General features: G+C 40.4%; 2 protein-coding genes across 6 annotated transcripts in view; one reads left to right on the top strand and one right to left on the bottom strand.

Annotated features, from left to right (window-relative positions):
* The window catches only part of sec22a (SEC22 homolog A, vesicle trafficking protein), a 3,884-nt gene extending 1,225 nt beyond the window's left edge, over positions 1–2,659 (top strand). The window contains exons 3-8 of one of the 5 annotated variants that reach the window (XM_077536020.1): positions 50–213; positions 300–479; positions 553–671; positions 743–808; positions 885–1,110; positions 1,979–2,659. In XM_077536020.1, the coding sequence (XP_077392146.1) occupies positions 50–213; positions 300–479; positions 553–671; positions 743–808; positions 885–1,085 (730 nt within the window). In that variant the 3' untranslated portion in view covers positions 1,086–1,110; positions 1,979–2,659. Of the gene's footprint in view, positions 1–49; positions 214–299; positions 480–552; positions 672–742; positions 809–884 lie in introns of all 5 variants that reach the window. The other 4 variants (XM_077536019.1, XM_077536018.1, XM_077536021.1 and 1 more) reach the window with 4 other exon arrangements.
* adcy5 (adenylate cyclase 5) lies at positions 2,583–27,407 on the bottom strand. The gene is made up of 22 exons (XM_077536016.1): positions 26,742–27,407; positions 25,205–26,051; positions 15,086–15,235; positions 14,834–14,955; positions 13,148–13,259; positions 12,412–12,539; positions 12,046–12,204; positions 11,694–11,835; positions 10,267–10,407; positions 9,622–9,644; positions 8,454–8,598; positions 8,272–8,369; positions 8,071–8,158; positions 7,887–8,003; positions 7,642–7,800; positions 6,335–6,510; positions 5,719–5,739; positions 5,515–5,647; positions 4,719–4,982; positions 4,389–4,593; positions 4,184–4,308; positions 2,583–3,428 (listed from the first exon to the last, which is right to left on the bottom strand). The coding sequence occupies exons 1-22, from the start codon at positions 26,756–26,758 to the stop codon at positions 3,297–3,299; spliced, it is 3,504 nt and encodes a 1,167-aa protein (XP_077392142.1). The 5' UTR covers positions 26,759–27,407; the 3' UTR covers positions 2,583–3,296.
* Between the last annotated feature and the right edge of the window lie 161 nt (positions 27,408–27,568).

The raw sequence follows: 27,568 nt of genomic DNA, 5'->3' as shown, positions 1-27,568 counted from the left end.
ACATGTTTTAATACCACCTTCGTATGTGTGCGTTTGCGTCTGTGTGTAGCTTCACGAGCGCTCTGGGTGTGTGTTACATGATGGCGTGTTTATCAAGTTACCCCAGCGTGCTCGCCTTCTGCTTCTTGGATGAACTCCAGAAGGAATTCATCGTAACCTACGACAGCAAACGCGTTGGAGCCGCCATCAGGCCGTACTCCTTCATACAATTTGGTGACAGCCTACACTTTGTTGCGATTTGTGTGTCTGTCACATTGCGCGTCACCCTGACGATACGCTCTCGCCGCCGCCGCGTTCAGACATGGTGATCCAGAAGACGAAGCATCGCTACAACAGCCCTCGCTCCCTCTCAACCAAGATCAACATGGCCGACATGCAGACGGAGATCAAGCTGCGTCCTCCCTACCAGCTGACCCCAGACGACCTTCACGGCGTCAACGGCTTCTCGGCGCGCTCCTCCGCCAAGTACAAGGGCATCGGTAGCGCGCGCGCCAGGCATGAGTAATGGATCAGCATGGACGCACTTTAAAAGTCTTTAATGTTGTTGTCCAGCTCCCACGCAGACGTTGGAGCCTCTGACGCTTTCCGGCATCGTGTCTTGCGTCCTCAGTGTGCTGTGCGGCGGGCTCAACCTGCTGCGGGGTGTCCACGCCATCGAGAGCGTCCTTCAGGTGAGCTGGCCGCCATGTGCGTTTCCACACGCACGACACGTTACCTTTGCAACTCCTTGTGTCCCCGGCAGAACGAGGACGAGGATTTCAGCTACGTCATCGCCTTCTTCCTGGGCACTGCCGCCTGCCTCTACCAGGTTGGGCTCGCGCACTATAAGATGCTAACACGCTAATATGTGAGGTTGCTAACACAAACGTTCCCGTTTTTCGCAGTGCTTCCTCTTTGCGTACTTCTCGGTGTGGAGGAACGTGAAGTCGTTCCTGGCCCTGGCGCTGGTGTGCGTGTGCAACATGTACCTGTTCCAGCTCAGGAACCTGTGGCAGATCCTGTTCCACGTGGCCGTCGCCGCCTGCATGACGCTGCACACGCACCTCAGGCAGCCCCTGGGCAAGGCGCCCGACTATAACGTCTGACCGGACCTTGAACGCACCGCCAGAGGTCAGTGACGACATCCGACTTGACTGACTTGAAAGCGACACAAGGGCGACAACAGAAACATCTTGATGAGCATGAACACACCATGAAGCGACAACGCCCGCATCTCACCACTCTGAACATAACGCGAGCGACTATGAGGACGACTTGACGACCCTGAACGCAACCCTGGAGCAACTTTTACGACATTCGACGAGTACAATGTTCTACACATCACAAGAGTGACTATGACGGCATCTGATGACTATAAGCGCACCAGCAAAGTTGCGATAACTGCTGACCACAGCATGGAGGTGACTGTGATGTGTGACAACCCCGAACACAACACGAGACAAATGACCACAGCGTCTGTTGCGGCACTCATTCACTGCCAGCCATTTTAGCAATTTAACTTTTGCAAGACACACAGGATGTTTTGGACATATTATATACATCTCGAATGAAAAAAAATGCAGCCTTTTTTCCCAGTGTACTCTCAACCTGGGCTGATCTAATATCTGAATTGATGCACAGCTGCCATCTACTGGTGGTTGTGTGTCATTTAAATTGTTTCCCCACTTGAAAATTACAGTGGAGCAGCATCAGACCCTTTCCCCAAAATGAGACTGACAGATCCCTTTGTCAACAGCAGTGAATGAGTGAACCCCAACCTGACAACAGAAACCACGATGGCAGCTGATGAACTTGAATGCACCACGAGAGCTGAACAGCAGTATCTGACCACTCAGAGAACTACAAGAGCGATGATGTCACATGAAACACAACTCATGTGAATACATTTTTACCATGAACGCCACTCAAGGGTGACATCTGACGACCCTGAACGCATCACAAGAGCTGTGACGAAAGCGTCTCTTCACCGTGACCGCAGGAGTCCAGTCTGACGACCTTGAATGCAGCATGAGTGACTACAACGGCAACATCATTTGATGACCCTCTGAACACAACGCAAGTGACTACAAGACCAGATGAGAAGGTGACACACCACCCCTGAACACGTCAGTTGGTTTGTTTTTTCAAACCAAAAATGACTTGAAAGATGAACTCAAGAATTTGAAATGGCAGTTAAGGTGTTTTTTTTTCTACTATGCAATGCTGCCTGACACTTTCTCACTTTGAGACGATTTATTTATTTACAGACTTATGTGGATGTTTAAATGGTATTTTTATTTTGGGGGTTGGGGCAAGGAATTAAGCTGAGCATCCAATCAGAGCTCACAAAAGCCTTTCATCAATATTGTTGGTGTGATGTCAGACACCTATATGTACACCACCTAATGTGGCTGCTGAGTGCATTTGCTACAGAGATACTGTAAAGACACATTGCTTCAAAGGCATGAGGTGTTCAATGGCAAAAAAAGTGAGTTACTTTATCAAGTTTTAGATTGTAGAGGTTAAAAATGCATATCCGGCCTTTTTGAACCAATTGTAGTGATTTGCTGCCATCTGTTGGCCAAAAGTCAACAGTCCTCAAATGAGACACTTTGCTTGTTTATTACTTTTTGTCAGCCATTAATGAAAAGGAACAATAAAAGATCTCCTTTATACTTTATCATATAAAGTCGCGTTAATAGCATCCGGACTGGCGTATTTCCCTGATTTTACTCGTTCTGCTCTGTATGAAAAATACACCAAAATAACTCATCCAGTTGAAATGATCTAAAAAAAAAAAAAAAAAATGGATCACCAAGTTGTATTCAAAACTGAAAAATGTAACAGAACCAGCTGCAGTGATGAATACTTTTAGTGTAAAGTGATAACGTTAAAAGGCCTCAATTAGACATTCAGTGGGTCGTACCATCGTGCCGGGGTGCTCCATCTATGTGGCGGACTGTCGCATTACCAGCGTGTTCAATTCCTCTAAATACATGACATACATAATGTGTTTTTGTACAAAATATAGAATTTGGCGTTCCAAAGTCAAAATAGAAAATGTCCAAAAGTTATAAAAACCTCTTGTTGACATCTTTTTTTTTTTGCTTCTAAGTGGACCGCATAAGGAACAGGAAGCGGCTGCTGACGATGCGTTCAGGAGCTCAGAAGACGTCGGACTTTGGCTCGTTCCAAATGTCAGCGAGTTATGATTGGCTTCTTTGGTCTCAACTTTTTCTTGACGTCCTTGAGTTGGCGGGGTTCAGCTTCATGTCAGTCTAGCGTGGCCCCTTCAAGGTCCGGTGGGGAAAAGGGCGTTAACTGCTGTTGGAGGGTCCGCTGTTGAGGAAGTAGGTCATCATCTCGCCTTTGCCCTTAACCGTCACCACGCCGCGGTACTCCAGTGAGTAATTGTAGGAGTTCAGAACCTGGTACAAGTCGGCCGTCACCTGAAAAAAAGACGAGTCTGTAAGACTTAAACATTTTGGTGTTATGTTGAACAAATATATAGATAGATAGATAGATAGATAGAAGCAATGCACCTGAACACATCACAACAACTTAAGGTTGTCTTTGGGCGGGGACATTTAAATGTGATGCGTCCAAATTGAATTTAAAAAAAAAAAAGTGTCCCTAAAGGCATGAAGTTATGCGATGTGTTCAAGTGCAGACAAATAATTCTAAATTTCATATATTCACTTGTGCGAAAACCCCCCCCCAAAAAACCCCCACACATTTTAAGATGTGATGCATTTGGATTGACATACACTCTGAGCAACAAAGCGCAACTTTTATGTGAAACCCTCAACTCACTAACATGGTGCCAAAATTTTACATTTGTCTGAATGTAAATCGTCAACGTAGCTTCTTGGTCCCAAAGCACTACTTTTAAGCCAAAATCCTCAACTCGCTATAACATTGTGCCAAAGTTTTACTTTTGTCTAAATGTAAATCATCTCACCAACATAGTTTCTTGGCACCAAAGCACTACTTTTGTCTAGATGAAAAGCCTCAACTTAGTTTCTTGGTACTGAAGCACTGCTTTTGTGCCAGTAGAAATCCTAAACTCACTAACTTGGTGCCAAAGCATCACTTTAAGACTAAATGAAAATCCTTAGCTCCTTTCAATCTAGTCCCTTGGCACCATAATGAAACCAAAGTACTACTTTTGTCTAAATGAAGCCTCTAGAATGGCATTTTGTACCTGTATCTTTTCGGGTACACCGGTGCTGTCCATGCGACTCGCCACGTTGACCGTGTTGCCCCAAATGTCGTACTGAGGCTTCCGGGCTCCGATCACGCCGGCCACCACGGGGCCCATGTTCAGTCCTGACAGAACGTAGCAAAAAAAAAAAAAAGTCAGCGTGAGCGTACTCAAGGAGAGTGCGGGCGCCTCGGCAGGTCTTCACCGATCTTCATCTTGAAGTTGTTGAAAGAGTGCTCGTTGATGTACTTCATCTGGTCCATGAGGCGCATGGCGTAGTCGGCCAGGGCACGGATGTGCGAGCGGCCCGTCTTGTCGTAGGTGCACGCGTTCAGGCCCGACGCCGCCATGTACGTCGAGCCGATCGTCTTGATCTTCTCCAGCTGACGGAAGTTGTCCTCGCTGATGATCTGCCGAAAACGTTTCGTGAACCCTGCTTGTATGCGTTTTTTACAACTGTGCCTGAATGCATCACAACACTGGAGTGTTTATTTAAAAAAAAAAAAAAGTTGCATTATAGTTTTATTTGCGTCACCTCGTCAAAGTCGGCGATGATCTCGTTGAGGAGCCGGAGGCACTCGACGCCCTCGTTGTTCCCCTCCAGCTCCACGTAGAATTCGGAGAAGTTGCTGATGGAGGCGAACATGACGGCCACGCACTCGCACGACTGGTAGTAGAGCTCGTCGTTGCGCCGCTCGCGCTGCAAAAAGTGCGCCGCCACATCCTTGGGCAGGATGTTGTGCAGCAGCCGCCGGTTGTACGCCTGCAGCTCCTCCATCGCCTCCTTCTCTTCCGTCGCCTGCATGCAAACGCCCAAAAACTTTCACAAGTGCGCTTCAACGCATCACACGTAGTGCATTCAGTTTCAGAACAATTGTGAAAAAAAAATTCTCTATAATTGCGCTTGTTTTTTCACAAACATGCCTGAACGCATCACATCAAGTTTTATCACTGTACCAGGGTACTGAGCTTGTAAGATGTCAATTTACAAATTTACCTCAATGCATCGCATCTGGTCTCTTCAGTTGTGGTGGCAAGATGCATTCAGGTGCAGTTAAAAAACTAAAAAATACTACAGTAAATAAATGCCTTTGGGTACAGTCCAGGGTTGTTGTTATAGTTTTGGAATTTTTCATTTTAGTTTTGATTTCGTTTTGAATTTGGTTTTTTAAATTTAGTTAGTTTTAATTAGTTTTCAGGATAGTTCCGTTGGTTTTTATTAATTTTAGTTATTTATTAAATGCTTAGTTTTAATTAGTTTCGGTATTTGAGTTTTGTTTTGAACACTTACTACTAAAAAGTTTTCACATTTCATTTTGGGGCGAGCTGACCTGCAGCTTCCAGAGGAAGTCGAGTCGGGCCGTGGACTCCACCTGCTGGGCGTGCAGGTAGAGCGCCAGCACGAAGACGGTGATCACCACGGGGGTCATGATCTTCAGAGGCACCTTGGACTCCATCGCGCAGCTAAAAGGAGACACACACGGACGCGGTTTTAAGATTTGTCTCGGCGGAAGACGGCAACGTGCTGATCTCACCTGGTTCCGTTCACGTGCTCGCTAATGGGGGACAAAAGAGAAGAAAGGTCAGACTTTCATCTACGCAACAAACATACAAGACATGCAGGCTGTGTTTGAATCACATATTCACTGTATAGTAAATTAATAATAATTTAAAAAAAAGTAGTGCTTTGGCACCATCATTAGGCATGTTTGTGCAGAGAAACTTAGTTGAAGTTGAGGCCTTTTTTTTTTTTTTTTTTTTTTTTTTTGGCTGGCATCTTTAGGCATCTTGGTGCCGACAAACTGTTGAAGTGAGTTCAGGAGCTTCAGTTAAACGTAGTGCTTTGCCACCACCCTTTGGCATCATATCAATACGGAACTACTGTATTTTGAAATTGAGGAGCTTCCTTTAGCCAAAAGTAGTGCTTTGACACCATCTTGTGGCACCTTGGTGCCAATGAGCTATGTTGATAATTGAGGAGCATCTTGTGCACAAAAAGTAGTTTTGCTGGTATTCCTTGTGCTGAGAAATTTTGTTTAAGTGAGTCGTGGAGCCTCATTAGAGATTCTTAGCAGCCATTCCACTATTGTATATTCGCCATTAAAATAAAAAATGCCTCAGTGGCGACATACAGTAGGAAGGAGAACTCACGCGGCGTTGGCCACGGCGAGGAGGTCGCGGTTGTCGAGGAGCGCGGCCCGCGGCAGCTCCACAACCAGAAGGTAGAGCAGCTCCATACACAGCATGAGCACGAGCTTGCCCAGGCTGTGAGCCTGCAGGAACACCGAGCACGCCAGCAGGCTCAGCACCACGCACCACGAAAAGTACTGAGGAAAACAAACAGGCGGGGAAAACTCAGTTTTACCACTGCCCGTGAACACGTCACGTTTAACGCGCTCTTTTATGAGCATACCTGATTGTGTCACATTTAGGAATAGTCACACAGGTACTAATGTGTCATTTATGTTAGTACCTGAACACTTCACATTAAAAAAGGAAATATTTCTAGAACTTTTTTTTTTTAAACAAGTGAACTTAAACGAATTAAGAAAAGTCATTTAAAATGTGTCAGAGAGCGTTTTTTTATTGTTTGCAACTAAACTTGAATGCATCAAGTTTTTTGTTTTTCTCCCTTTCCAAAAATACACTTTAATGCATCACAACAAAAACCTGAACCACTCACATTAAAAATATATTTTAAAGGGACAGTGTGCAGAATTTTTTTTCCACCTAGTGATGAACTAATAGTTTGAAGCGCATGCATTACTGCAATGTCTTAAAGAGGTTCACCACCAATTTCTACGTTAGCCAAGTTCTTCTCCTTTGGGTATCCGTAGCAGAAAGATGGCTACAAAAAATATCAGCCTCCTCCAAGGTGCGGCGTTGACCTATGTAATAATTAGCGATCACTAGGCCAACGATTATATTTTTTTTTATAAAAAATTGAGGTTTTGCAAATTATTGTAATTAATATTGGGTTTTTAAAATGAATGAACATTGAAATATCGAAAAATTCTACACACTTTCCTTTTAACGAGTTCACTTGAATGCATAAAAAAAGGCGAATATCAGCGCTTTTCAAATCATCCTTTTTGTTTTTTTTGGGTTTTTTTTCTTTTTACAAGATGACAAAGATAATGACTTAAACAGTATTGAAAGCTCGTGGGGGGGGGGGGGGGGGGGGGATTTTTTTCTTAGTTTCTCTCTGTCCAATCTTATGTATATAATTTGTCTTCATTGTTGTAAGAGACCAGCAAAATTGGAGAATTGTTTTCACAAATCACAATCAGTTGGACCCTAATCGTAGGTAAATCTTTACAACTTTACGCCTGAACACATCTCAGTTCAAGATTGTTTACTTTTCACCCTTTTTTTATTTATTTATTTATTTTTATTTATACCTCTGGAGGTTCGACTAATCTACTTCCTGTTAATATTAACTGTACTTGCTGCAGTACCTCAGGAAATCCACAGAAGGGCGCTTGATCCCCGCAGGGTCCCGTCTGTACGTCCAGGCTGTAGTTGAGTAAGCGGGCGTGGCAGGCATCCACCTCACCCTGGCTGATGTTAAGCTCCGCCCCGATGCAGTCGCGAAGGTCACGCCCGCTGCAGCTGAACTGAAATGAAGGACCGGGCAGTTCGAAAGGGTCAACCTTGGGCCGACTGCCAAACACGTACGAACGGAAATGCTCGTGCCACTCACGATGTTGACGAAGGCCGACAGGAAGACCACCAGGATGGTGGCCACGCCCACCAGGGTGCTGTTGAGACGCGATTGGACGATCCTCCTGGAGAAGGTCTGCAAGGCCGCCGGAAACACCTGAAACGCACCGCCGTGGTTACTTCTGTTTTCGGCGCGTCGGACCAAATGATGCGTGTCGACTCACCCCGTAGCAGCAGTACACGCTGGACACAAACATGAGCGCCATCAAGAGGACGAGACAGCATGCGAAGAAACCCCTCATCACGCCAGAACTGCAAAAGGTGACACACATTCATATTCAGAAATAATATGTAACTTATTTGTATGATAAGAATGTTGAACAACGAGCGCTTCACTTATTGTTGGAAAAATATCAGCGACTCACGGTGGCAAGATGACGACGTGTATGCAGCAGATGAAGAGGAAGACCAGCGAGGCGCACGCCACGTACGCCCCGAAGCGGGAGTCCACCTGTCTGGAGTACTGCATCGCAAAATATCAGCATTCATATTGGGGTCATTTCTCGCTGACGTGAAGGTGAGGAAGGAGGAGGATGAGTTGCGGAACCTTGTTCTCCAGGTCGGCCTCCCTGAAGGTAAGCAGGAACTTCCTGACGTGTTCTGATCTAAGCCGGTCGATGCTGCGGGCGTCGATGGCTCGGCCCAGGAACTCGTCCACCTCGTCCTCGGGGTTCATGTGCTCCTGCGCGTGTCTGAACAGAAAAATAAATAAATAAATAAATAGACTGCTACCAAATGTATTTTATACTACGTGACCTGAATGTACCACTTTTAGAAAACGGAAACATTGCACCACTGCACGCGTCACATACTAAGAATACATCATTTTTAAAAATACACCTGAACACATCACATCTCGAAACTGGAATGTGGTGGTGGTGTTTTTTTGTTTTTTTTTATTAATCTAGAGAATGTCAAAACTTCGAGACGTCTTTTACTCTTATATTTATAGAATGCTTTTTTTTGTTTGTTTGTTTTTTTCATCAGCAAAGAGCATGTATTTTACGACTGCACATGAACACATTGCACCTACAAAATAACCTTTTGTAACAACTGCATCTGAATGCATCTCACCCAAGATAACTTATTTTCACAAGTACACCTGATGCATCTCTTCCTGAAACTACGCTAATCCGTAATTGGAATTAAACAACTAATTCAGAAACCATTGTTTATGACCACAACTGAATGTATCTCTTGAAGAGAACATTTTACAACTGCACCTGAAGGCATCCCATCTAGAGCGCATTGACAGTATTTCACGACTGCGCATGAACACTTCATAAAACGTAGATATTTTACAACCTCACATGAATTTCTCAAATAGAATTTCTTTTATACTACTGCATTTGAAAGTATATGCAAAGAACACTTTTTTTTTTTAAATTTATTTATTTATTTATTTATTTATTACGCCTAAACTATAACGCAATGCATGGCGAGAACTTTTGGCGAATTTTTAATGACGTTAAGAAGGCAAATGCGCTTGCCGCCCCATTGTGGCCGCTTTGAAACTGCAAGTGTTATTGCAAGCTGGTGTGGGCGTAGCAAGGGCACGTGGACGGTTTCCATGGCAACAGGAAGACTGGAAATAGCGGAGACAACAGTTAGGATCAAGGGAACTCCCTCCCAGCAGTCAACGGGGTTAAGGACGCTTTCAAAATACAAGTGGCAAAACTAAAACATACGTTTTTGTGGAAATACTTATTACTTACTTGTCCTTTGGGTCTTCAAAGCCCTGTGACACACAAGAGAGACACAATTCAATGAAAAATACACAAATCCAAGAAACCAGATTCCATGGAATGGATATTAAAAAAAAGATACATGACTGAACGGGAAAAAATACATGAAATACAATGAAAAGGACAATGAAAGTAGTAGTAGTGTGTGCATGTGAACTTTGTCTGCGTCCAATCAATAAAAGCCTGATCAGATGCAAAAACATCCCGTCTGGGTCATTTGCTGATCGTTGCCATGGTAGCAAGTGGCTCGGTTCTGATCAATTAAAGCAAATTAACACAAAGTCACTTGTGTCGTTTTTGTTCATTAGTGACGCTTGAATGAGACTCGCGTCAGCTCTCCTTCACCTTCTTGCAGTCAAAATATTTTCAATGAAAACACATTTTTTTAAATTAACCAAATTTCCATCGTTTCTAGATTTAGTTTTCTACATATAATAAAGGATTGACTATCTAAAAATTATTCTTCTCTTACATAACATGTTTTGATGATATCTTCGCATGATGGCGCAAGATGCGAGAAGTAGGCGTCGGCCTATTCTGACTTGTGAAGGTGCGAGCGTGAGGCCTTATGTGGTTCTATAAATAGCGTTCATTATGCCGATGTGTCGTCTTTACCATCCTCTTCATCTCCTTGGAGATCTGGTTGTTGTTGGCCAGGTGGTTGTAGAAAGGTCTGTCCGTCCAGTGGCTGCTGTTGTGACCCACAGAGTTTGTCCGATGGCAATTCATCTTGGCGATCACGGCCTTCTCCTCTTTCTGATGCACATTTAAAAAAAAAAAAAAAACTTTCTCAACACTTTGCAACGTGACAACATAGCATCTCTTCATCAAGATCACTTTTTTTTTTTTAAATTCCAAAACAAAAGCCACATTGATCAAACACATGAACAACTATCACAAAGCGTCTTTGTTCAAAATATGACAACCTTTAGCCAGAAGTTACATTATAATCAATCCTCTTTTGAGGAATCACATGATTAGAAGTGCTGCCGCCACCGAACGTTGCTATCAGATGATCAATTTCACACTGGTGACTTTTGTAAAAGGATAAGCTTGTTTCAAAAAGCACGGCATCCATTTGCAAATTCTGAGCGTCGACGCACGGAAAGAGATCCTTGTATCAAAAATCAATACGTTTTGCTCCAGCTGACAGGCAATGCAAAAAATTATGTCAAATTGTGTCAAAATAGACGTTGACTTCAAATCTGAATTTGAGGTTTTGCTGTTGCTAGCATAACAACATCTCAAAAGGATCAAAAATGTTTGCCTGAGAATCGCAATTGTTGACAATTGCAATCGTTTTGAGGGCGTTGACGGGAATTCATGCCCCAAATCTGATGTTTTTGCTGGAATGCTAAAAACGCCAAAGCTAAAATTAAAAACATCTCGAATCATACATAAAAGTGATATTGTGATCTTTGATCGTCGACAATAATTCATGACTAAATTATGTTTTTTTTATGAAAAGTTTGGTTGAGAAGTTATGAGAACTGATTGTTGAGTGTCGCTGAGAATTCATGTGCAAATGCTATCATTAATTGGATTGAAATGTTTGGTTAAAAATTGCAATTGTGGAGAATTCACATTCAGATCTGACATTTTAGGTTGCTACAATGCTAAAACTTCTAAAACAAACAATTTGTCCAACTGAATTAAAATGTTGGAGAATGTGATTGTTGAGTGATATTTTGCGGTGGCTAAAATGCTAATGTTATCATTCTTTAATGTGTGGCATCTCTTATGAATTTACAGTTACGGTAACGGCCAATCATGGCTCACCTGTTTTCTGGGTTTGGTCAGTAAACTGAACCATGATCGGTCGTTACCTACTTCCTCAGCACAGGTGATGTCATCAGCAGTCGACAGAAAGTGGAAATATTACTTTCTAAAAGGTATTAATTGTACATGAAAAATAATGAAGTTAGCACATCAACTGTACACAAAATATTAACTTTTTACTGCTAAAAAAATGGCTCAATGAGTCAAGTATACCTTTGAATAATAATAATCATCATCATCATCATCATCATCAGAATCTTTACCCTCTTCTGGCTGCATCCGACAATGAGGAATGTCTCGATGCTGTTCCTCTTCAGGTATGCGTTCCTCTCGCCGCCCGCTCCCGCCTCCACGTCGTAGTCACCATTCAGATAGTTGAGTGTGGCCTTGGTGATGTGGATGCGCCTGACATCACACAATTCATATATTCCTCACATATTAGTCTTCTTTCCATTTTGAATTGAAATTTAAAAAAAATTAAAAAAATTGACCAATTTTACTTCATTCAAGTAGGAGACTTATTGTGGTGGCTAACAAACATAAGTCTCATAAACCCGACAAACTCAGATAAAAAAAAAAAAAAAAAAAAAAATCGAAATTCAGTCCTTTATCTACCCGGCTTTCCCGCCAGCCTCCATCTGGTTGGCGAGCGTGACGTCATTGGACCAGACGTCAAATTGCCATTTCCTCAGGCCCAGCACGCCGCAGTGGACGCGCCCGCTGTGGATGCCCACCCGCATGTTCACGTTCACGCCCGTCACCTCCCGAACCAGCCTAGGGAAAAAATAATAATAATAATAAATAAAAAAAAATAAAAAAAATAGGTGAGTGCTCCCACTAGTGGTTGAGAGCAGCATAGTTATCACATCTGAGCATTCTGATTGGACAATTATGACTAAATATTTTTGGCTGCTCGTTAACACGAGTTAAATAACAAAAAACATTAGTGTAGCGTCGGAGTAGTCGATGTGGTGGTCTTACGAGATGGCTTCAATCATGTCCAGGCCCATTTCCACGCAGCAGTGGGCGTGGTCAGCACGGGCCTCGGGAAGGCCAGACACGCAGTAGTAGCAGTCCCCAAGGATCTTGATGCGGAGGCAGTGATTCTCCTGCGGACACGCCAGCAACATAAGTGTCAATCCAGGGGAGGTCTACACTGCTTCCAGTTGTATTTGGGTTTTTTTGTCCAATTGGATGTCAGCCTCTTATTGTTGCCACGTCTGTCTAATCTGCCCATAGACTTCAGAATCAGTAGTGCTAGTTAGCATTAAGCTAGCCGAGTTTCATTATACAAAATGTTTAGTTGAACATTTTGGTGTTTTTTATGATAAATTCTCTTTTGTTCTCTGTGTCATTTTACAGGGAGAGACAATAAGCTTGAAGCAAGAGTCGACTTCGTTCCCTCAGTGATGTTATATGATTTTCTTCCATGTATTGACAGCAAGAGAGTGACAACAGGTACTAAGGATTACTTTTAAAAGTGGGTTTTAATAAGTTGAAGTGTGTTTAAAGCATATGGGAGGGATACAAATAAATTAAATATATATATATATATATATATATATATATATATATATATATATATATATATATATATATATATATAATTCTCTATTGTTTCTATAATTGTGACGTGATAATAACGGTATTTCAGACGTTGATGTCAGGTCAGAAGACCGAAATTCGTAGCAATATACTCGCGTGCGTGTGTACGTACCGCCGCCAACTTGTCAAAGCGCGCAAAGAGTTCGTTGAGCGTCATGACGAGCTCCTGAGCCGTACACTGAGACGCCAAACTCGTGAAGCCTTCGATGTCTGCGAACAGGATGCTACACAAAACGAAAATGCATCATTTTTAATTAGATATTTAAAAAAAAACACACACACACACACACACAAGGATCTATTGTGCTATATTTACACACGTCCTCAAGACACAAACCTGAAATAAAAGTCATGCTGAACTCATGAATGGCACATGACTGCCCTACCTCAAGGGTCTGCATTCATTTAGTTGACAACAAATCACACTTTTGACTTTAATGGCCGCAACTTGTCTCCTCATAAAACAGCAGTGTAGCAACCAAATGATTTGGATTTTTTTTTCCTGCTACGTTGCCATTTGTTGATTCTCACAGCAGCCATGATTGTTTTCACTGGCTGCTGTGTGATTTTTTTTATATTCTTCATGAGCTAATGACCTCCACATGAACTTGTCCCTCTCGCTCTCTTGCTGCAGGCCTGCATAACATCAACATTGAAAACATCCCCACCAATGCGGTCATGCGGCAACAGGCTAATGCTAACGCGCGACCAGTTGGTTAGCCAGCAGTAAGCAGCAGGAGGCGTCGCTCTGCTTCCTGTTGTTGCCAATTAGCGGACCCCAATTAGCCAAGTCGCCCCCGACCAGCGCTGTCAAAATCGATTTGCTTACAAGTTAGCTAATGTTAACATTTGCTTCCTGGAGCAAATGGCGATAAAGTTTTCAATCTTGAAAATGTTTTAAGGCACTTCCTTAGCCAGCAGTCGTTACAATATTTTGAATATGATGATGAAAGGTTTATTTATTTATTTATTTATTTATTTTGAGCACCTTCCTCCAAAAGGAGTTTTTACAGTTTAGGGTTTTGTGTGTCTTTTGTATTTTATGATTTGTATATATTATATAGAGTCAATAAAGTCAAGATTTCAACGTTGTTGTTTTTTTTTTAATTATTTAGAGCTGCTCGATTATGAAGAAAATATAAATCCCGATTATATTGGTCGTAATTGAAATCACGATTGGAACGATCATATATTTATTTATTTTTTTGGTACCAAAAAAGAAAATGTTTTAACGTAAAAATGTGAAATAAAATTCTTTGAAACACTAGAATTATGCAAGTTCCTATAGGATGAAACAATTTATTAAATTTGTTATTTTAAAATAAATAAATAAAAAGGAGCAAATGTAAATTAAAACAACTCAAAGAACCCCAATTTTTTTTTTTTTTTACAATTATGATGATATGCTGAACACTATTATTATATAAGTTCCTATATGAAACAATTTATTAAATTTGTTATTTTAAAATAAATAAAAAAGGTGCAAATGTAAATTAAAACAATTCAAAGAACCCCAAATTTTTATTATTTTTTCCACAATTATGCAGATTTTGTAATTGCGGAGTTTAATAATTGAAATCTAATTTCAGTTAATTGCACAGAATTATTCCAGCGTGAAAAGCATAAATTATTTTGAGCCACTTCCTTCAACAGCACTTTGTGGAATCTTGGTGTTTTGTACATCATCCATTGTTGTCGTTTGTCAATAAAGCGACTTAAATAAGTAAACTTCAGCATGGAAAACCATATTAATTTGTTTTTCTCCTCCTGAGCCAGTACTTGTTTTTGCATTTCGTACCTGACATTATCATGCTTCTGTATGTAGATTTTGTGAAACATCATGTCCTCCTGCTTGGCATTTATGTCCGCCTTCATCTCCATGGCGACGTGGCGGGGAAGCACAGACAGCAGCAGACGCTCCTGCAGGTAACAAAAATAAATAAACAAATAAAACCATTTCCGGCCGTGACCTTGAGTACAAAGCGAGGGAGAATGACCGTGGGCGTGTTAGCTAACGATAATCCCCAAATCATTCCGGAATGTTTTTCACCTGCTGCTGGTTCTCCCGTTGTGAGTGCAGGCGAGCCTGGATGCATTCCCGCGTCTCCCGGAAGGCTTGCCTCTGAGAGCCCTCCGCCGGGTAATGTGTGCACACACCCACGATGTTGGTGCACGAGAAGATCAGTATGTTGGACACCAGCTGCGGTGCACAAAACACAAACACCATCCAACATCTTGGAGAAAGATTCTAAACAAATTACACAAAAAAAAAAAACAAAAAAAAAAAAAACATTCTTTTAAAAAATAATGATAGCTGGGCATAATAATGTAATATATTCACACAAAAAGGTTCTAATTTGACACAAAAATGCTGTAAAAACACCAACTTTGAAAACATTAGACCACAATTTTAGTCTTAAAATATTGACTTTTGATTGAATTATAACTTATTTTTTTTTTAACTCCTTGACATTGACAAAGGCTTTGATCACTCACGTCATCCTTGAAAACGTTCTATTTCATATATCAGTCATGTTTCATTGTAATTTGCTACATAGGGAGCGCATTGAAAAGAGATACGATGCTGCCATCTGCTGGCCATAGTTTGTGAGAGTTTTTGATTTCACAAATCCAAAGACAAGGCAGCGCTGCACAAAACATTGCACTGTCCAATGAGAAAACAACAAAAATAACGTAAACGGCAATTAACGTTTATGGCAGCATTCATTAGTATTTTAGCATATGTCAAAAACTTTACATGTTAATAAAAAGCTGCGGTCCTACCATATTGAATTGAATCATTTAAAAAAAAATAAATAAATTGCATCATGTATCAAGATGCATATCAAGTCATCTTTTATTTGAGAGATGCAAACCCCCACTTAGAACAATACATTTGTTCCTAAAAATGATGCATGAGCAAGTCAACATCAGAAGTAAATGTTTTAGTCACGAGTCGGTATCTGTGCTTGTTATCTGACTGAAACTGCACTCAGGCACACAAAAGGCCTTCTCACATCAACTCCGATGAGCACATGCGAATGTATCGATGATCAATGACGTGGACATGAAGGACATTCCTGAAAGTCCACTTTTGTTACCAATGGTATCTCCCACTGAAGTCATCTTCATTAAAAAGACACACAATACAACCTCAAATTACTTTTAACAAACAATGCTATTATCGGACATAAAAATGCTATATTTGGCCATAAATGTGTAATGTGCACAAAAATGCAACACTTCATGACAAATATTAGGCAAGTAGAGAATATTTTGCCTTTAAAACACTTTTTTTCCTCCACAAAAAAAAAGAAAAAAAAAAGTTTTAATTAGACAACAAAGCACACTATGGGCTATGAGCCCCATACAAGTGCAATATTTTGCCATTATAACAATACATTTGCCCACAAAATGGCAACATGTGGTCCCCAGATGGACGTGACATTTCCTCATCAAAACAAGAGAGGCGTGTCACTCCAGCCAGTGGTACCGTTAGGCCTGTTTGTGGTGGAAATGCTACCTCAACAAAAGACAAAACCCAAAGCTTCCTACAGCTGTCCTTCCCCCCACCTCGTGGTTGCCACGGTAACGGTGCGTGCATCAGATAAAGTCTTCTCCTCGTCAACAGGTCAACACAAACGCGAGCTCTTATTCTATTAATATCCACGCCGCCCTTATTTGGAAAGCACGGGCTTTTCCTCCTCGGAACAACATGACGGGGCGACGACGAGGGAATGTTGGATTCTATTCAAACAAATAAGACGTGATTGAGCGTTACATGGTGTACCTAATGAAGTGGACAATTGGGAAATTAACATTTCAGCTAAACAGTTTTTTTTGGGGGGAAAAAAAAACAGAAAAAAAGGTCTAATTGAAATGCTATAAAAACTGTATACAAAATAACTACATTTATATTTTAGCGGTAGTAGTAGGTTAGTGTAATCATTTAAATAATTTTTTTTTTTTAAAAGGCCAATTTTTCTCTTTTCTCTATTACAATGTAATGTTTAAAAAGTAAATGAAATACAATTAAAAAAATATTCAGTTAATTTAGCTTAATATTTAATTAAAACAATTTATTTTTAACTAGTAAAAACAATTTCATATTTGTTAATCAATAGAGAACACAATTTTTTATTAACTATATTAAATTACTTAAATACATGTTTTTAATGAAGTTGAAACCTCAATTGTTTATAATAAAAATAAAATTGTGTATTTAAATTATATTTTAATAAAATAAATTGAATTATTTAAATTAACATATTTAAATATTGTTCAAGATAATGCTATTTAAAATGTATTAAATTACATTACACTGCATGCAATAATTGTGAAAGATAATCAATTCAAACTAATACATGAAAAAAAATAATGTAAAAATATTTATAAGGAGAGAATCAACATAATTGATCAAGGACATTTTGTGTCATTTGCATTACAGTACTTGTCTAAATCCACAATTTGAAATTTATATTTTAAATTTACACTTGCTTGAGCACATGATTACTGTTATAACTAGGGGTGTGAATTGCCTAGTACCTGACGATTCGATTCGTATCACGATTCACAGGTCACGATTCGATTCGATACCGATTAATCCCGATACGAATTTATAAGTCGATTGTTGCGATTTTTTTCCATTCAAATTTAGAAAATACTATCAGTAAATTTGTACATGTACACTGTAAGATTTGTATGAATATATTTATCTAAAACTTGAGGCTTATAACCGTGAGCCACTGTACACAAACAGTTTGCAATCTGTTTCACATTTGAACAGCATTAAAATAAAAATATTAAGGCTTAATGTGCCGTTCATATAACATTCTTCCATGCTCAAGGTGTGAATCCTAAAAAAAAAAAAAAAAAAAAAAAAAAAAAAAAAAAAAAAATCGATTCTGCCGATTATTGAATCGATTCGAGAATCGCGCGATGTAGTATCGCGATATATCGCCGAATCGATTTTTTTTTAACACCCCTAGTTATAACTGTACAGTGTCGATGTAGAACAAAATGTCGCTTCTTCAAACATTTCCTGAAGGAAGAATCATTGCTTCCAGCTTTTCTGAAAATTTCAATTACATTCACATTAAAATTAACCTAAAAAAAATAAAAATAAAAGACTTCTTTTGTTAGCTAGTGGGGTAGCCGTTTGGATCAATGGCAGCACATTGTGGCCCTGCCGGAGGTAATGCAAGTCATGCGCATGTTGAGGCGTTCAGCCTTATTGTTAACACAAGAGGATCAAAAATGGCACTTAAAAAAAAAAAAAAAAAAAAAAAAAAAAAAAAAGCTCGTTCCACACTGACGCTGCGGAATGAACGCTTTCACAGCCTCCAAGTGACTCATAAACAACACTAACTTATTATTTACAGTCATAATCAATCAACTAATTATGCACAGTCAATAATCAGTAGGAAAAAAAATAATAATCAGCTGAGGAAGAAGTTCCACTTCGTAACATAAAATACATGTCATGAGTGAGACCCACAAAAAAAAAATAAAAAAAAATTCTCAAGCCACAGCCGCCATTTTGACTTGAGGCTGCCATTTTAGGACTGTTTAACTGTTTCATGCAGAAGTCCTTCAACTTTTTTAAATTTCAGCTAGTTTCACGTCGTAACTTAAAATTTGGTAGGCATGTCAAACATGAGTTGACCAACAAAAAGTCATACCCGAAAAGACAGGAAGTATGCCATTTCGGTTTGTAGCAGTAATTTTGGTCATTTGAAGTACCCTTGGATGGATTAATAGATACAGCAATTTTGTCTCATTATGAAAAATTGTGAAGCATGTAGACGGATATGGAGGACCAAAACTGCTAAAATTCTAAATTAAATAAATGACTAAAAGTTAAAATAAAAATGAATATAAAAGTTTTGAAAATTATATCTAAAAAAATAAATAAATAAATTGAAATAAATCTGTTTTTTATTTTCACTTTTAGTCATTTATTTATTTAGTCATTTATTTATTTGCCCATGGGCAATGACCAAAACTGACATCCGTCTATGGAGGATCAAAACTGCCAAAATTCAAAATAAATAAATGATAAATAAATAAATGACTAAATACATAGATAAATGACTAAATAAATAAAAGTGAAAATAAAGATTTATTTCCATTTATATATATATATTTTTTTAGATATAATGTTCGAATTGTATTTTTTTATATTCATTTTTATTTTCACTTTTAGTCATTTATTTATTTTGAATTTTGGCAGTTTTGGTCCTCCATAGACGGATGCCATTTTTGGTCATTGCCCGTGGGCGTAGTATCGCCGCTAAATCTGCTGACTCACCATTAAACCCGAAACTAGTATTTTTAGCGTGACACGACTCTGGCTGCCTTCTTCTGTCCCTCTTGGCCCACACGTATCGTTTATTTTCCCTAAAGGAGCATTATCGGTGCGCTCGGCGGTGATTCATGAGATCGGGTCACCGCCATGTTTGAGCAGCAACGACCCCGAAGCACTTAAGCGTCCTTTAATCATGCCGCCATTCAGCAGAGTTAAAGCAGGATGTTCCGTCCTCTCTGAGGACCTGGTCGGATCAGGTCCATTAACGCTCGCTTCCTGACGTCATTTCGTAGATAATTGATCAGATTTTGTCAGAAACGTACACACACTCTGTGGGAAAGAAAAACGTATCTTTAAGTAAACTCATTGGCGCTGACAATTAACATGTTTTATGTATCTACAATTCTCAAAAACCAGGCATTCAAGTGGTCATATTTTATAAGATTATCAGCTAGCAAAGTGTGCTATAGCTAGCATTAGCAGCTAATAAGCAAATGTGGAATAATGTCAGGGTTTTCGCTTTTGTCTTGTTTGGTTCTCTTGAGACTTTGAGGATCTACTTATGACAGACATGTCTACCAAATTTCATTCCTAGACATAAAGGACCATTTGAAATGACCAAAATGACCCTAATATTCTTCAAATCAAAATGGCTGGCTTCATGTATCTATTGTCAGGCATGGATTATGAAGAACTTTTTTTGGGGTTGACTCACAGACCAAGATGGCAGACGACTTTTGTCTTGTCTGGCCTGGTTTCTCAAAACTTTTTTTTCTGGGTCTACTCATGATAGACATGGCTCCAGAATTTTATGTTCCCAAGATGGCTACAGGAGCTGAATTGTCAAATGATGATGATGACGACGACAATAATAAATGTGAAGGACCACTGGAAACGGCCAAAATGATCCTAAACCCGCAGAGCAAAATGACACTTTAGTGTCTTTTCAGGCATGACTTCTTCAGACTTTATTTGTGGGTTTACTTATCGACTCTCCACCCAAATTTCATTTTGTTGTTAAGTGAAACTGGCTTTGGTGGCTGAGTTTTCAAACAATTCAAAAGGGACCCAACAAATAGGGTCCAAATAGGCCATTTCAAACTGAAGCCGAACCATTTAAGAAAAACGTGAACGACCCCAGGAAATAATTAAAGTGGCCAATTCAAATCAAAATAAATGGCTGACTTTGTATATTATTTTTTTTTCTCCAAGTCATGGCTTAAGACTTGTTTAAGAAATACCATGTTGCTAAGTGAAATTAGCTTCGAGGGCTGAATCATCAAACCACTACACCAAATGTCAATGTTCCACCAGGATGATACGCTCCAAATGGTGTCGTTCCATGTGTGAGGGTAATTGGAGGTGGTCACGATGCCCGCCGCCTTGCCCACCTTATGCCAAGATGCTTTCATGTGGCCTCACAATGAAGTCTAAACACTCAGCTGTAGCTCCCACAAATAAACATGTAGATTTTATACTGCTTTTCTCGAGAAAATCAAGTCAGTATTCAGTTGGCTGATTGCGAAAATTGTTTGCATGATGGTATAAAATGGAGCCCGCTAGCTGGATTACTCGTGCTACCCTAACAATGGCCAACTGTGAGGCGCACACACGCACAAGCTACAGTGATGCTTTTTGTTCGAGTTAGCAACATGGCTAAAAATACATGTATTAAAAACATGGCTACATGTTTTTATTTTATCAACTTGGCTAAAATCAACTGACTCTTTAAGCAACATGGCAAAATATGCGCATGTGAGCCCCATGGCTAACCATGCGTGTTAGCAAACGGCTCAATATGTTAGCAGCCTGGCCAAAAGTGTGCGTGTTAGCAACGTGGCCAAGTATGTACATTCGGTTCACTTTAGAAGTCATATTTGTTTTTTGTAATGTGAACCAGCATGTTCAGACTGAAAATACAGAAACAGGGCTAACAACTTGCTAATTTAGCAACACGGCTAACCATTTGCAGTTCGCAACATTACGAATAAACATTTACTGCATAGTTAACCATTTAGAGACGGGCAAACCGCCAGCCAGGACGCATCGGGCACAGGTAAGTTGAACAAATGCCAAGGCTGTATTAGTGACTCATGCTAGTAGCCATTAGCCTCCTTACTAAAATGATTATTTGACAAGCGTTAGGTTAATCAGCTAATTGGACTAAAGATGAAGAGGTTCTGTGAGCAGACATGGTCCAGTGTGATGTAAGAGTCTGACATTGTGCCGTTTCCGTGGCTAAAACAGACACTGCTGCTTTTAAACATGAGTCGCATCTGCCAAGCTGACTGCTATTCATCAGCTTACAACAGCATTAGCATTAGCAACCTCAGACAGACCGAAGAGCTCTGATTGTGATTGTGCAGCGACAGAGAAAAACGTCCGCAAAAGTCACGGCTGAAAGCAATAGACAAGGAACAGAAAAAAAACAATAGATTGAAAACTATAGATTCAAACGTGTGTCTAAAGTACAGTCAGGAGCTCATTTGATTTTGGCCTAACACTAACTCAACCTTAAAAATACTCCACACCCACCCTCCTTGATTTTTGCATGTGAGAAGCACAATTACGATTTTTTTTTTTTTCCAAATCAGATGGACCTTGTCCGTTCCTTCAAAGATGTGTTTGTAACTTTCTTTCAGTGAGCAGCAGTTGTGTTTATGAAAATGTCAAGTCAAGTCATCTTTATTTATGTAGCGCTTTCAAAACAGCCTTAGCTGTCACAAAGCGCTTTACAGAAACACAACAAAACAAACAGCACATAAATATTACCGATTTGATGTTGTATTTTTTGCAAAGTCCAGTGGAAACATTCTAAAGGTTATATATGTATTTATTGACATTTTTCCCAATAGGAAGCCTTCAAGACGCAAGGAGTCAACACGCACCCAATCGATGTGAAAAAGAACAAAACCAGCATGGTGCTAATAGAGAAGGTGCTACGCCTCATTTGTACTTGGCACTGAGGGGGGGAAAAAAATAAAATAAAATTCAGGGAGGCTCTGGTGTAAGCACTCAACACTGGAGTTTGATGGGGATTTTTTTTATACAAAGAGGGAATGTGTTGCTAAGCTACAAGAGCCTAGTGTGTGAGTGCGCGCGTGTTACTGCGTCACAAGGGACCATATTTGGATATCCGTGCATCCTCACCGGGTTCAAAATTGCTTTCTCCATCACTCCCACAAGACTTAAAAGTAATTCAAGAATGCAAACTATATGATTTGTATACTTTACATACAGTAAAGAAAGAAAATAAAGAAAATAAAAAACACCAACAATGTGACCTCTAAATTGTAAAATTAAATTGAAAACAAAATGCATTATTTTAAAGAGGAAAGTAAACCAACAACTGAGATGCGGTTGCACAAATAGGCACAACGTCTTCAAATTTAAATTGCCTCTGATTAAACCCCAATAAAGTTCAGTTGTGCTAGTAGGATTTTTTGTTTTTAATACAAAAATATTTGTGATTGTGGCTCATTTGGGCAAATGCCCAAAACGAGGACTCCACTATATTTATAGAGTATAGAGCGCTTTAAAATAATCGCTGCCGCATACAAAGTGCTGTACGATGAGCAAAAATTTGTCAAATAAGACAAGACACTTAAATTTATATCATAAAAACAGCTAACCTGACAAAACAAACGATACAGTTTCATGCAGAGTCAAAAGCCAAAGAATAAAAATGCTACAGATTTTTCCACAACTTTTTCAGTCTATTTGAGTGTTTTAGCTTCTCAACGCTGTGCGTGTTTGCGTTGTGGTGTCTTGAACTGGTGGGAAAGCTGCAAGTGTTTATTCTTCCCTCACTAGCATTGTTGTTGTTAGCATTTCAGCGCCCGGCAGCTCACGTGAAAGTTGAATCGTCTCGAAATTTGTCTGCAGTTCAAGCTTATTCTTAGGCGGCAATGTGGAGACATTAAACATCAGGTCGTAGCTTTGCCAATATTATTCCGAACGATGGCTAACACCAGGATCAAGTCTCAGGATGGAGAAATTGCGACTATGTTAAAAATGACAACCAGTTTCTCTGAAGTGTTGCTTGCTTAAAACTTTGAAAAGTCCACATAACAAAAATACAGATTGTGAAATGTTGCGGCTAACCACTCGCTATAGTTCAGCTTAGCAATATGGCAAATAAACATTTGCTGCTTTAACTGCGAGCTAGCAACATAATCATTTACTGTATTAGCAACATGGCTAACCATTCATTTGCATAACTGAGTTAACTTTGTGATTTAATGGCAACTATTGCACTTGTCTTAACATCAAATCCATGGCGGGACAACGAACAAGACAGATGCTTTGCTTTTTGTCTCTTAGGGGGGCTGTTTTGTTGGCCCCATTTTCCCCCATGGGATCAACCCCAACTCCCAACCAAAAAACAAACAAACAAAAAAAAAGAAAACCCCACACCTCCCTTTATATTCCCAGCGGAGGGAACATAAATGGTCCCGGTTGGCAAGGGTCCAGCGGTAACAGGGTCATAATTGAATTGCTGCTCTGTTATAATTTGTAGATTCACAACAGATGTCCATTGGATTATGAGGAACAGCGTGTAGTGTATACAATACCACTTTCACCTATTGACGCAAAAGTGGGCAAACATGTCTATGATAAAAAATTAAAAATATATATTTATTAAAAAAAAAAAAAAAAAGTTTGTGCTTCAATGTATGTGGAATACGCACTCGGAATCAAAGCAACGAGACAGCAGAGTGCTAACAAAATGAGCAGAGTTTGCGTTTTATGTGGAACATCTGAGCTGCAAAAAGCCTCTGGAACTTTTCATTCCGATGAGGTTAACATCCACTTTCATTGCTTCGCACCGCTATGACAAACATACAGTTGACATATCGCTATCGGGGCAATCAAAAAAACAAAACTATTAGGAATTAAATAAAAATTACACATGAAAATGACAATTTAACCAAAAAAAAAACAAAACAAAAAAACAAAGAGAAAAACTTTTTTTTTTTTTTTTATTTAGAGTGAGGAAAATACAAAAATATTGCAAATGTTAGACACAAATACAAGAAAAAAAAAAAAAAAAGCTATTAGAAAAACAAACAAAAAAACTAAATGTAACAAGATTCTCTAAAAACTATTAGAAATAAACTTTCCACTGATCTGATCAACTAAATCAGCTCGGCCGATATTTTCCATTTCAACCTTTCATTTTGTGTTCGGCTGTAATGTCTGTATTTGATGAAGTCATTGATCGGATTGCTAATTTTATGTACAGACGTGCACGTTTTGAAAGCAGCTACGTTATTAAAAAAAAATCAAGGTCTGCTCATTTGTTTGCCGTCAACTAAATGTTTTATATTCAAATCACCCTCCTTGACACCCCCCTGCTTTCTGCTTAACTCATTTGCTCCCAAAAACATATAAATACGTTCTATTTTAAATGTATTAAGTGTCCCAAAGACATATTTAAAGTTTGCTTTTTTTCTATGCTAGAGCATACAGAAGCCCTCTCAACTGGAGAGAGCGGAAAAAAATGGTAGTAATTACAAAAACGGCCAGCAGGTGGCAGCAGAGTTTAAGAGATCTGTTTCCCCACAATTCTAAGTAGATTTGTGAATAATGATGAAACTTGGCTATATACTAAATGCTGCAAAACGGAAACAGATAGAAATGTACTTTTTTTCCTGATGAAAGAAGAGACTCATCTTTCATTTGGTAGGTTCCATGTTTTAATATTAATATTATTAAATATTCTGTGGGCCTTGTAAAATCAGTCAAATTCCAGTAAAAGAGCTGGGAGCAAAGGGGCTTGCTTCAGTGAAAATGGCTGTGAGTGAATGAGTTAATAATATACAATACAGTTTGTTTTATAGCAGCAAAATATGACTGTACCTGCTTCCAGAGAAAAGGGTCCACGCTGTTCTGCATCCAGGACAGGGCGACGTGCACGGTGGACAGCAGCAGTCCGGTGAGCACGGCTGCTCGCATACGGACGGGCAGCAGCGTGTAGATGATGTGGATGAAGAAGACGGTCCACCAGATACCCTCCGAGGCGTCCCGAGGCCGCACCACCAGCACGCCAACCACCTGCACCAGCACCACTAGCAGTATGAGCGCGTAGCACACCACCCACATGTGGTCCTGCTGGAAACCCGTCCGGTTGCAGGCCAGCATCAGCGCCAACGTCAGCAAGATGGCGGCAGAGAAGACAACCACATACGCCACGCTGGGACCGCTCCCCGCCGAGCAGTGGAAGAGCAGCATGACGCCGAAGACCAGAACCAGGACCGCCATCAGCATGGTCAGGCTGCTCTGGTTGAGCCGGAAGAAGTAGCGCTGGTACAGCCGCTCCAGGTTGGCCGACTGGAACTTCTTGGAGCTGAAGACGTGCGCCACGCCGGACCAGAACGCCGCCGCCGAGAAGCCAGCCTCGGGCGCAGGGGGAACACCATCCTGAGGGAGGCCCAGCTCCACCGACTTGGCCCGAACCTCGTCGGTGCGCTCCTGCCACGCCGAGCGAGAGCGGAAGCTGACCCGGCTCACCGTGGTTGCCACGCGGCCGGGAGGTCCGGCACGGCGGCGCTCTGAGGGGTCATCGTCATCCCTCCAGCGGCTGTTGAGTCTCCGGGTGGAGTACGCGCAGCCGTTGGCCACAGAGTCCGACTCACCCCAAGCCGACCGGTGCTCGGTGCCGCCCCGCAGGCCGGGTCCGCTGCCGCCGGCACCGGGCGGGCTGACACTGTAAAAAAAACATTACACATTCAATATTGGAATAAAATACAAACAAAGGTATTTGATAAGTTAGCTATGATATTAGACTATTATTAAAATGTACAAAATATTGTAAAAATACATGTATTAGGAGAAAAAAAAAAATTTAAAACATAAATGTTAGGTCAAATATAATGCTTAAAAAAAGGCACAAATATAACAGGGAAAAATAATAGAAAGGTGTAAAGGAGTAAAATAAAAAATGCATAAATAGAAAAATTAGGGAAAAAAATACAAAAATGTGTATGTTATATAAAAATTAAAAAAATGCAAATAAAATTCAATATTGAAAATGATAGTTGGAAAAAAAAATTGAGAAGCTACAAAATTTCTTAAAAAAATAAAAAGTTTTTTGAAAACAAAATAGTAGAAATAAGAAAAATCTACACACAAAAACACTTAAGCATAATGGCGAAAAATATTACAAATAAATGAAAAATGGGACAAATATCAGGAGGGGAAAAAAACACTAAAATACGAAAATAAAAGAAAATCAACACAAAAGTAAAGCATTAGAAAAGATTAAAAATGGCAAAGACAAGACTGAAATACAAACGGAAAAATTTAAAAAAAAAAAAAAAAAAAAAAAAAAAAAGAAGGATCAAAAATATAAAGTAAACTACAAATATTGGGAAAATACACAAATATATTTACTAACCTGTTGGATCTGGACATGGTGGAAAAGCTCAACTACAAGCACATCGCTGTAGTTGCTTCCACTTCTTTACTTGCACTAAATCCAAATGTCACACTTTTGCTGACAAACATTTATTCCAAAAGGATTCAGAGATAATCCGACAAAAAAAATTATATTTAAAAAAAATAAAAAATAATTAATCGTGTGAGTCACAAGGGAAGTTGGCCCACGGCGCTCAGGAACATTAGCTCCAGGTGGATTCGCCTTCACATCATCGGGCCCAATTAAGAGGTACCCGAGGGGAGCTTAGCTGCTCCCCTGAGACGGGCTCGCATCGGCGGCGGCGTCGAGTGGTACATCCCCCACGGCGGCGGCAGCGGCGGTTGTTGTTGTTTCGGTTCGAACCGGTCGACACCTGCGCCGCCGAGGAGGAGCCAGGCGTCGTTTGGTCGGGAAGCATCACCACCGGCCACCCGGTGGGTGCGAGGCGAGCCTCCGGGGATCAAGTCGGCGTCGCCATCCAAGCCGAAACGGGGAGCTCAACGCTCGGGGATGGTGATATGCGCTGCCTCCACACCACCAAACTGATATGGTCATGAAGGACGCACAATACCGGGAACGGGTTCCTTTCAGCCGCTAGCAAACATCCAGAGCTGCGGTGTGCTTACTGAAGCCTTCCTCCAGAAACTGGACTGAACTCAACGCGCCCCCATTGGGGTACTTAAAGGAGGCGGGATGCTAGGCCGGGCGATACCATTGGACGAGGTGCCAGTCAATCAAAATGGTGAGCGGGGTTGCACAGCTGGATGGCCCGCTCGTAAACCAACGTCAAGCAAGCCTGATGTCAT

This window comes from Festucalex cinctus, chromosome 11 (genome assembly GCF_051991245.1).
Source record: "Festucalex cinctus isolate MCC-2025b chromosome 11, RoL_Fcin_1.0, whole genome shotgun sequence".
Classification (NCBI taxonomy): Eukaryota; Metazoa; Chordata; class Actinopteri; order Syngnathiformes; family Syngnathidae; genus Festucalex; species Festucalex cinctus.
This window is presented reverse-complemented; position numbering and strand designations above follow the sequence as displayed.

Bases quoted from the DNA above. Each gene is read 5' to 3' on its own strand.
- adcy5 (XM_077536016.1), bottom strand. The intron at 6,511-7,641 runs GTACTGCAGCAA...TGTTTTCCTCAG, and splicing joins CCTTCTGTGGATTTCCTGAG to TACTTTTCGTGGTGCGTGGT. The intron at 3,429-4,183 runs GTACAAAATGCC...TCTTTTTTTCAG, and splicing joins GTGTACCCGAAAAGATACAG to GTGACGGCCGACTTGTACCA.